The sequence below is a fragment of the Phyllobates terribilis genome, unplaced genomic scaffold (assembly GCF_046119375.1).
Source record: "Phyllobates terribilis strain yellow unplaced genomic scaffold, ASM4611937v1 Scaffold_827__1_contigs__length_625462, whole genome shotgun sequence".
Classification (NCBI taxonomy): domain Eukaryota; kingdom Metazoa; phylum Chordata; class Amphibia; order Anura; family Dendrobatidae; genus Phyllobates; species Phyllobates terribilis.
Genome location: NW_027363587.1, coordinates 48,539 through 59,570, shown reverse-complemented (window position 1 = coordinate 59,570; position 11,032 = coordinate 48,539). Strand labels below are relative to the sequence as shown.

Here is an 11,032-nt window from a genome sequence, read left to right as displayed (position 1 = left end):
TCTGGAGTATAATACAGGAGGTAACTCAGGATCAGTAATGTAATGTATGTACCCAGTGACTGCACAAGTAGAATAGTGAGTGCAGCTCTGGGGTATAATACAGGATGTAACTCAGGATCAGTAATGTAATGTATGTACACAGTGACTGCACCAGCAGAATAGTGAGTGCAGCTCTGGGGTATAATACAGGATATAACTCAGGATCAGTAATGTAATGTAATGTATGTACACAGTGACTGCACCAGCAGAATAGTGAGTGCAGCTCTGGGGTATAATACAGGAGGTAACTCAGGATCAGTAATGTAATGTATGTACACAGTGACTGCACCAGCAGAATAGTGAGTGCAGCTCTGGGGTATAATACAGGAGGTAACTCAGGATCAGTAATGTAATGTATGTACACAGTGACTGCACCAGCAGAATAGTGAGCGCAGCTCTGGAGTATAATACAGGATGTAACTCAGGATCAGTAATGTAATGTATGTATACAGTGACTGCTCCAGCAGAATAGTGAGTGCAGCTCTGGAGTATAATACAGGAGGTAACTCAGGATCAGTAATGTAATGTATGTACACAGTGACTGCACAAGTAGAATAGTGAGTGCAGCTCTGGGGTATAATACAGGATGTAACTCAGGATCAGTAATGTAATGTATGTACACAGTGACTGCACCAGCAGAATAGTGAGTGCAGCTCTGGGGTATAATACAGGATATAACTCAGGATCAGTAATGTAATGTATGTACCCAGTGACTGCACCAGCAGAATAGTGAGTGCAGCTCTGGGGTATAATACAGGAGGTAACTCAGGATCAGTAATGTAATGTATGTACACAGTGACTGCACCAGCAGAATAGTGAGTGCAGCTCTGGAGTATAATACAGGATGTAACTCAGGATCAGTAATGTAATGTATGTACACAGTGACTGCACCAGCAGAATAGTGAGTGCAGCTCTGGAGTATAATACAGGATGTAACTCAGGATCAGTAATGTAATGTATGTACACAGTGACTGCACCAGCAGAATAGTGAGTGCAGCTCTGGAGTATAATACAGGATGTAACTCAGGATCAGTAATGTAATGTATGTACACAGTGACTGCACCAGCAGAATAGTGAGTGCAGCTCTGGAGTATAATACAGGAGGTAACTCAGGATCAGTAATGTAATGTATGTACACAGTGACTGCACCAGCAGAATAGTGAGCGCAGCTCTGGAGTATAATACAGAATGTAACTCAGGATCAATAATGTAATGTATGTACACAGTGACTGCACCAGCAGAATAGTGAGTGCAGCTCTGGAGTATAATACAGGATGTAACTCAGGATCAGTAATGTAATGTATGTACACAGTGTCTGCACCAGCAGAATAGTGAGTGCAGCTCTGGAGTATAATACAGGATATACACCCATATCCACACACATACAGTAGATCAGACTTACACCAAGTACATAACACCCATCATCCCCTCCGCGTCCCTTATTTCTGACTATTGGGGATGTAGTCCTGCGTTGCAGCTTGTGTCGGCCCTGTGGCCCCCCGCTGTAGGACCCCAGGTTGTACACATCTTTCGGTGTTCGTAGCTTATTAACCAGTGATATCCTGGCAGCCATTGTCTGAGGGATTATGGGGGACAGAAGACCCCGCTGCTTTCGGCAGCCACATAAAGCCTGAGATCGCTGCGGCTCGACGCTCCATGAAGCCTCCGCAGACATTCCAGGGCGGCAGCAATGAGGGGGATTTCGTGCCCCCCACTGGTGCTGGGACTGCCGGAGACCACCGATTCCCAGGCCCCGAGCAGCAGGTAGCGCCCCCTCCCCACAGCCGCCTTTCATAACATTACATTAAGTGTGGAGATGTCAGGTGTCCGCAGTGTGTGAGGAGACTTAAGAAGCAGTGCATTGTGGGGGATGGAGATGCTGTATACTGGGGAAATCACAACATCTCCCACAATGCACTGCAGTCAGAGGTGCCAGACACAAAGTCTGACTGCAGCTCTGGATGTGACTGGAGGGACGGCCACTCCTCCTGTCCTCCCTGTCAGGAACATATTAATGTCAGGGACATATTAACAGAATATTAGCCCCCTCTCCCATGCCCTCTGCTGTAGTGTTTGTCCAGAGATGACAATTATACAGTGTCTTAATGCAAATTATCACCACCGAGCTGTCCCACTCTGCTCAGCACAAAAGCCCCAATTAGCACACGCCTGAGAAATAGCTTATGCAAACAATGCCAGCCAAGGAGTGTTATAACTTCGTTAGGAAGCAAGCATCTTGTCTCTGAAAGATGCAGGAGGTAATTAAAACGCAGGCTTGCACTAATTTGCGTGTAACCGTGAGGCTGCTTCCCGAGCCTCAAAGGGAAATTTGCAGACGCGCTGACTCCAATGTGAACTATGAAATATTGTGAGTTCCATACGTCCGACAGTAACGGGAGCCATATGTGTAGTGACCAAATCAGCCCAGGAACGTATTGTTAGTTTTCCAGGGCTGGAACCAAAATCAGGGAGCTGTAGCGCAAAAACACCATTATGGCAGACTGCAGCTATGTGATGTGTGATATCTAAATAAAGATAAAATCATAAGGGAAATAATGGCGTAGTTAGCAAGCTTCTGCGATCAACGAGCAATGACAGAAGTTAGCGGTTTTAATAAAAATGTACAGGCTGGAGACCAGCCCACATGATGTCACCACAAGGGGCGTGTGGCCAGATCTCACCCATGGACAGTACAGACTCACTCATTGCCAGGGGGGTATAAGGATTATAAGCAACAGGTCCTGTTCAATAACAGCATAATCTGGGGAGCCCCTCCTCCAACTATATTGAATAGTCTCCGCGATCGTATAGTGCAAGTTGTCTTCTTTTATCCTGTTTTATTTGTGTAACTGCCTATGTATTTTAATGTCCCCTTTGTAACATCCTTGTATATATTTTTCCTAGACACGGCCTCCCTTTTGGATTAAATATAAAGTTTAATAGTTCTGTTTCTTTTGTTCTGTAATCGTTCCCTTTCCCGAAGCCATAGGCGTCCAGCCAGGCCTGTATTATATTTTAAACTTGGCCGGTGGTGGCAGAGAGTATTAATAATTGTGCTATCGTGAAGCTGACAGTGACCGCACGGAGGGCGTTAAACACGGATTCCAGGCTTTGGAATCGCCGAGGTGTGACGCCATACGCTCACCGATACCTACGTAGAGAGTAGTCTGGATCGCGTGCTCGTGACTCCGGACGAAAGGCGGACGGCGTGACCGCAATGGCGAGATATTGCATTATCTCCCTGGTGTCGTCCGTCTGTGTGTGTTGGAATTCCTGATACTTCCCCCCCCCCCCCCCACGCCGTCCACTCCTCTACTCTTATCCACACTTCCCCGCACCATCCACTCCTCTCCGCGCTGTGTCCTCCTCCCCCACTCCTCACCGTGGCGTCCACTCTTCCACTCTTATCCACTCCTCCCTGCGCCGTCCACTCCTCCTGTCTTCCCTGTGGCGTCCACTCCTCCACTTTTATCCACACTTCCCGTCGCTGTCCACTCCTCCCCGCGCCATCTATTACTCGTGTCTTCGCCGTGGCGTCCACTCCTCCACTCTTATCCACTCCTCCCCGAGCCCTCCACTCCTCCTGTCTTCCCTGTGGCGTCCACTCCACCACCCTTATCCACTCCTCCCCCACGCTGTCCACTCCTCCCCGCGCCGTCCACGCTTCCCGTGGCTGTTCACGCCTAGTCTTCCCCACGCTGTCCACTCCTCCTGTCTTCCCTGTGGCGTCCACTCCTCCACTCTTATCCACTCCTCCCCGCGCCGTCCATTCCTCTCGTCTTCCCTGTGGCATCCACTCCTCCCCGTGCCCTCCACTCCTCCTCCATGCCGTCCACTCCTCCACTCTTATCCACTCCTCCCCCACGCCGTCCACTCCTCCCGTCTTCCCTGTGGCATCCACTCCTCCACTCTTATCCACTCCTCCCCCACGCCGTCCACTCCTCTCCCATGCCATCCACTCCTCCTGTCTTCCCTGTGGCATCCACTCCTATCCACTCCTCCCCGTGCCCTCCACTCCTCCTGTCTTCCCTGTGGCGTCCACTCCTCCACTCTTATCCACTCCTCCCCCACGCCGTCCACTCCTCCTGTCTTCCCTGTGGCATCCACTCCTCCACTCTTATCCACTCCTCCCCGACCCGTCCACTCCTCCAGTCTTCCCAGTGGCGTCCACTCCTCCACTCTTATCCACTCCTCCCCGTGCCCTCCACTCCTCCCCCATGCCGTCCACTCCTCCCGTCTATCCAGTGGCGTCCACTCCTCCCCCACGCCGTCCACTCCTCCACTCTTATCCACGCTTCCCGTGGCTGTTCACGCCTCTCGTCTTCCCCACGCCGTCTACTCCTCCACTCTTATCCACTCCTCCAGTCTTCCGTGGGGCCACTCCTCCACTCTTATCCACGCTTCCCGTGGCTCTTCACGCCTCTCGTCTTCCCCACGCCGTCCACTCCTCCCCCGCGCCGTCCACTCCTCCACTCTTATCCACGCTTCCCGTGGCTCTTCACGCCTCTTGTCTTCCCCACGCCGTCCACTCCAACCCCGCGCCGTCCACTCCTCCACTCTTATCCACTCCTCCAGTCTTCCGTGGGGCCACTCCTCCACTCTTATCCACGCTTCCCGTGGCTCTTCACGCCTCTCGTCTTCCCCACGCCGTCCACTCCTCCCCCGCGCCGTCCACTCCTCCACTCTTATCCACGCTTCCCGTGGCTCTTCACGCCTCTCGTCTTCCCCACGCCGTCCACTCCTCCCCCGCACCGTCCACTCCTCCACTCTTATCCACGCTTCCCGTGGCTCTTCACGCCTCTCGTCTTCCCCACGCCGTCCACTCCTCCCCAGCGCCGTCCACTCCTCCACTCTTATCCACGCTTCCCGTGGCTCTTCACGCCTCTTGTCTTCCCCACGCCGTCCACTCCTCCGTTCCCACAATTTCAACACCTTGCAATTTCATAAAAAAAAAAAAAGAAATCTCAGAAATCCTTTGATTCGAAGCGTTAGGGATCCGGTGCCGCCTAATGACGGGAAATAGCTGACCTGCTGTGGGAGATATCAAAGTGGAGAAGAGTGGTCTTTTTAGATGGGTGACCCCGCAGCAGCAGCACTGCCGCCTCCCCCCGTAATATGTGCTGCTTCCTCCACGTCTGAATTAGCGCAGGTTCTGCTGCCGTCGGCAAAAGTGAAGCCGATGCCTGGAAATCATGAGACGGTAATGAGAAAATGCAGAGCCGGTGAGTGAGACTACTGCCGGGGGTGGGCCGGTACCCCCCCAGGGAGAGGCGACTACTGCCGGGGAGGGGCGACTGCTGCCGGGGAGGGCCCGTACCCCCCCAGGGAGGGGCGACTACTGCCGGGGAGGGCCCGTACCCCCCCCAGGGAGGGGCGACTACTGCCGGGGAGGGCCCGTACCCCCCCCAGGGAGGGGCGACTACTGCTGGGGAGGGGCGACTACTGCTGGGGAGGGGCGACTACTGCCGGGGAGGGCCCGTACCACCTCAGGGCGGGGCGACTGCTGCCCCGGAGGGGCGACTACTGCCAGGGAGGGGCGGTACCCCCCCAGGGAGGGGCGACTGCTGCCCCGGAGAGGGGCGACTGCTGCCCCGGAGAGGGGCGACTACTGCCGGAGAGGGGCGACTACTGCCGGAGAGGGGCGACTACTGCCGGAGAGGGGCGACTACTGCCGGAGAGGGGCGACTACTGCCGGAGAGGGCCCGTACCCCCCCAGGGAGGGGCGACTACTGCCGGGGAGGGCCCGTACCCCCCCAGGGAGGGGCGACTACTGCCGGGGAGGGCCCGTACCCCCCCCAGGGAGGGGCGACTACTGCTGGGGAGGGCCCGTACCCCCCCCAGGGAGGGGCGACTACTGCTGGGGAGGGGCGACTACTGCCAGGGAGGGTCCGTACCCCCTCAGGGCGGGGCGACTGCTGCCCCGGAGGGGCGACTACTGCCAGGGAGGGGCGACTACTGCCAGGGAGGGGCAACTGCTGCCCCGGAGAGGGGCGACTACTGCCGGAGAGGGGCGACTACTACCAGGGAGGGGCGACTACTACCAGGGAGGGGCGGTACCCCCCCAGGGCGGGGCAACTGCTGCCCCGGAGAGGGGCGACTACTGCCGGAGAGGGGCGACTACTGCCAGGGAGGGGCGGTACCCCCCCAGGGCGGGGCAACTGCTGCCCCGGAGAGGGGCGACTACTGCCGGAGAGGGGCGACTACTGCCGGAGAGGGGCGACTACTGCTGGAGAGGGGCGACTACTGCCGGGGAGGGGCGACTACTGCCGGAGAGGGGCGACTACTGCCGGAGAGGGGCGACTACTGCCGGAGAGGGGCGACTACTGCCGGGGAGGGGCGACTACTGCTGGAGAGGGGCGACTACTGCCGGGGAGGGGCGACTACTGCCGGAGAGGGGCGACTACTGCCGGAGAGGGGCGACTACTGCCGGAGAGGGGCGACTACTGCCGGAGAGGGGCGACTACTGCTGGAGAGGGGCGACTACTGCCGGGGAGGGGCGACTACTGCCGGAGAGGGCCCGTACCCCCCCCAGGGAGGGGTGCAATCACGTGATCTGAAATTCTAGAATGAAGAATTGAGAAACAAAAAATGTATAAAATAAAAAAAGTTTTTTTTTTTTTTTTTTTATATCTCAGATTAAACATATAAATATAGAAAATATGGGGGAGGGGCACAGCCCGGGGGCGGAGGAGGGGGTCGCTGGCCGGGGCGGGGGGCACACACTGATGTCACCAATAAACACAACTCCTGATGGCGGTACACTTTATTACAGCTGGGTGGCGCTCACTGCGTGTGGGCGGAGTCCACTTCGGGTGCCGCCGCCTCCTCCAGGCCGCGGGAATCACAACCTGCAAAGAGTGAGAGGACTGTTAGCACAGCCATCATCTTCCCCTCCCCCAGAGGACTGGGCCCCGAAGACGGCTTACTGGGAGTGTAGGGGAGGGGCGCGGACTACCAGGGGGGCGCTGACACCTTCCATTAGACGTGGTCATGCTTACAGGGGTCTTGGGGCCCTTTGCTACCTCTGTTATGGCTTCCATCTCTTGGGGGTCTGTTGGAGCCAGGACCCCCATGGTCTTCTGAATGCTGTCAGTGACTAGACATATGCGTCACATTTTGTGACTGTCCTTGTCCTGCTCACGGAGCTGAGGGTCCGTCACAATGTGTCAGTGCACAGACCTCTGAACATTTCCATTCACTGACAGCAAACAGATCCTGAGCGCGGAGAGGATCAAAGCCCATAAGAGAGGGGACGACTGGCCAGAGGGTGTACCGGCGCCACCCCCCACCCCGGCGGAGCCCGATATGTGCCGGCGCCACGCCCCCCCGGCGGAGCCCGATGTGTGCCGGCGCCACCCCCCACCCCGGCGGAGCCCGATGTGTGCCGGCGCCACCCCCCACCCCGGCGGAGCCCGATGTGTGCCGGCGCCACCCCCCCACCCCGGCGGAGCCCGATGTGTGCCGGCGCCACCCCCCACCCCGGCGGAGCCCGATATGTGCCGGCACCACGCCCCCCCGGCGGAGCCCGATGTGTACCGGCGCCACCCCCTACCCCGGCGGAGCCCGATATGTGCCGGCGCCACGCCCCCCCGGCGGAGCCCGATGTGTGCCGGCGCCACCCCCCCACCCCGGCGGAGACCGATGTGTGCCGGCGCCACCCCCCCACCCCGGCGGAGCGCAATGTGTGCCGGCGCCACCCCCCACCCCGGCGGAGCCCGATGCCACCCAGCTCCTCTGCTCACCGTCTACCCTGATGGAAGGAGAGGTCGCCCTGCAGCACCTGCGCCCTCTTCTGGAGGAAGATCACCTGTGCGGAAAACCATATTAATGATCGGAGGGGCCAGCAGGGAGGAGGAGGGGGTCCGCACGAGGGCCAGCAGGGAGGAGGTGCCACACAATGCCGATCTCTGATCAGATTCAGGAGGGGTCCGTTCACATCGTATGTCCCCCAGCCGCCCCTGCTTGTCCAGTGTCTGTACAGTGCTCATTCTGCAGACCTACATTACAGGGGCTCCGCTGAGCTGTGGGGTCCGCGCATCAGCTCGTTGACCGTTTCCAGCAGCAGCACAAATGGTAAGCAGCCTGTAAATCTAGTGGTTGGAGGGGAAATTTCTTATGGGGTCCTCCACGGAGGGAGCGCAGGCGTCGGCCCCTTCCTTCCCTCTCGGAGGGAGCGCGGGCGTCGGCCCCTTCCTTCCCTCTCGGAGGGAGCGCAGGCGTCGGCCCCTTCCTTCCCTCTCGGAGGGAGCGCAGGCGTCGGCCCCTTCCTTCCCTCTCGGAGGGAGCGCAGGCGTCGGCCCCTTCCTTCCCTCTCGGAGGGAGCGCAGGCGTCGGCCCCTTCTTTCTCGGAGGGAGCGCCGGCGTCGGCCCCTTCCTTCCCTCTCGGAGGGAGCGCGGGCGTCGGCCCCTTCCTTCCCTCTCGGAGGGTGCGCAGGCGTCGGCCCCTTCTTTCTCGGAGGGAGCGCCGGCCCCTTCCTTCCCTCTCGGAGGGAGCGCGGGCGTCGGCCCCTTCCTTCCCTCTCGGAGGGAGCGCGGGCGTCGGCCCCTTCCTTCCCTCTCGGAGGGAGCGCAGGCGTCGGCCCCTTCCTTCCCTCTCGGAGGGAGCGCAGGCGTCGGCCCCTTCCTTCCCTCTCGGAGGGTGCGCAGGCGTCGGCCCCTTCTTTCTCGGAGGGAGCGCCGGCGTCGGCCCCTTCCTTCCCTCTCGGAGGGAGCGCGGGCGTCGGCCCCTTCCTTCCCTCTCGGAGGGTGCGCAGGCGTCGGCCCCTTCTTTCTCGGAGGGAGCGCCGGCGTCGGCCCCTTCCTTCCCTCTCGGAGGGAGCGCGGGCGTCGGCCCCTTCCTTCCCTCTCGGAGGGAGCGCGGGCGTCGGCCCCTTCCTTCCCTCTCGGAGGGAGCGCGGGCGTCGGCCCCTTCCTTCCCTCTCGGAGGGAGCGCGGGCGTCGGCCCCTTCCTTCCCTCTCGGAGGGAGCGCGGGCGTCGGCCCCTTCCTTCCCTCTCGGAGGGAGCGCGGGCGTCGGCCCCTTCCTTCCCTCTCGGAGGGAGCGCGGGCGTCGGCCCCTTCCTTCCCTCTCGGAGGGAGCGCGGGCGTCGGCCCCTTCCTTCCCTCTCGGAGGGAGCGCGGGCGTCGGCCGCTTCCCTCCCTCTCGGAAGGAGCGCAGGCGTCGGCCCCTTCCTTCCCTCTCGGAAGGAGCGCAGGCGTCGGCCCCTTCCTTCCCTCTCGGAGGGAGCGCAGGCGTCGGCCCCTTCTTTCTTGGAGGGAGCGCAGGCGTCGGCCCCTTCCTTCCCTCTCGGAGGGTGCGCAGGCGTCGGCCCCTTCTTTCTCGGAGGGAGCGCCGGCGTCGGCCCCTTCCTTCCCTCTCGGAGGGAGCGCGGGCGTCGGCCCCTTCCTTCCCTCTCGGAGGGAGCGCGGGCGTCGGCCCCTTCCTTCCCTCTCGGAGGGAGCGCGGGCGTCGGCCCCTTCCTTCCCTCTCGGAGGGAGCGCGGGCGTCGGCCCCTTCCTTCCCTCTCGGAGGGAGCGCGGGCGTCGGCCCCTTCCTTCCCTCTCGGAGGGAGCGCGGGCGTCGGCCCCTTCCTTCCCTCTCGGAGGGAGCGCGGGCGTCGGCCCCTTCCTTCCCTCTCGGAGGGAGCGCGGGCGTCGGCCCCTTCCTTCCCTCTCGGAGGGAGCGCGGGCGTCGGCCCCTTCCTTCCCTCTCGGAGGGAGCGCGGGCGTCGGCCCCTTCCTTCCCTCTCGGAGGGAGCGCGGGCGTCGGCCCCTTCCTTCCCTCTCGGAGGGAGCGCGGGCGTCGGCCCCTTCCTTCCCTCTCGGAGGGAGCGCGGGCGTCGGCCGCTTCCTTCCCTCTCGGAAGGAGCGCAGGCGTCGGCCCCTTCCTTCCCTCTCGGAGGGAGCGCAGGCGTCGGCCCCTTCTTTCTTGGAGGGAGCGCAGGCGTCGGCCCCTTCCTTCCCTCTCGGAGGGTGCGCAGGCGTCGGCCCCTTCTTTCTCGGAGGGAGCGCCGGCGTCGGCCCCTTCCTTCCCTCTCGGAGGGAGCGCCGGCGTCGGCCCCTTCCTTCCCTCTCGGAGGGAGCGCCGGCGTCGGCCCCTTCCTTCCCTCTCGGAGGGAGCGCAGGCGTCGGCCCCTTCTTTCTCGGAGGGAGCGCCGGCGTCGGCCCCTGTCATCCCTCTCGGAGGGAGCGCAGGCGTCGGCCCCTTCTTTCTCGGAGGGAGCGCCGGCGTCGGCCCCTTTCTTCCCTCTCGGAGGTAGCGCCGGCGTCGGCCCCTTTCTTCCCTCTCGGAGGTAGCGCAGGCGTCGGCCCCTTTCTTCCCTCTCGGAGGTAGCGCCGGCGTCGGCCCCTTCCTTCCCTCTCGGAGGGAGCGCAGGCGTCGGCCCCTTCCTTCCCTCTCGGAGGGAGCGCAGGCGTCGGCCCCTTCTTTCTCGGAGGTAGCGCCGGCGTCGGCCCCTTCCTTCCCTCTCGGAGGGAGCGCAGGCGTCGGCCCCTTCCTTCCCTCTCGGAGGAAGCGCAGGCGTCGGCCCCTTCCTTCTCGGAGGGAGCGCAGGCGTCGGCCCCTGTCTTCCCTCTCGGAGGGAGCGCAGGCGTCGGCCTCGCGGATCGCAGGGATCTATGACCCGTTACCTGGGACTTCAGAGAGCTGATGGTGTCCTCCAGCTCGTGGCGCAGGGCGGCCGGCATCAGGCCACAGATCCTCAGCTCGTACTCCCGACGGATGTGAGTGATCTGTGAGAGAAATGGTGGAGGGTGAGTTCACTGCGAGGAAACAGTCAGCATGGCAGTCATTGTCGTATCAGCCCCTCCCCCGGTCATGGACCACTCCGAGACCAAGGTAGGAAAATGAAGACCCCTTCATATAGGACTACAACGGAGCAGAATGTGGGGGGGTCATCTGGTCGGCAGATGTCCAGAGGATGAGAGCGGCCAGGAGCGAGCGGAGCACGAAGATCCTCTCACCCCACGGCAAATGATGGGGGGGATGATCCGAAGACAGACGGGGATACACACCC

General features: G+C 61.0%; 1 protein-coding gene across 2 annotated transcripts in view; it reads right to left on the bottom strand.

Annotated features, from left to right (window-relative positions):
• Positions 1-4,823: 4,823 nt before the first annotated feature.
• LOC141240299 (centrosomal protein of 112 kDa-like) overlaps positions 4,824-11,032 on the bottom strand; it is a 47,197-nt gene continuing 40,988 nt past the window's right edge. Inside the window, exons 8-11 of one of the 2 annotated variants that reach the window (XM_073668629.1) lie at positions 10,647-10,748; positions 6,827-6,887; positions 5,068-5,222; positions 4,824-4,971 (exon numbers count right to left, since the gene is read on the bottom strand). In XM_073668629.1, coding sequence (XP_073524730.1) covers positions 5,107-5,222; positions 6,827-6,887; positions 10,647-10,748 — 279 coding nt within the window. In that variant the 3' untranslated portion in view covers positions 4,824-4,971; positions 5,068-5,106. Of the gene's footprint in view, positions 4,972-5,067; positions 5,223-6,753; positions 6,888-7,781; positions 7,847-10,646; positions 10,749-11,032 lie in introns of those variants that run through there. The other variant, XM_073668630.1, reaches the window with a different exon arrangement.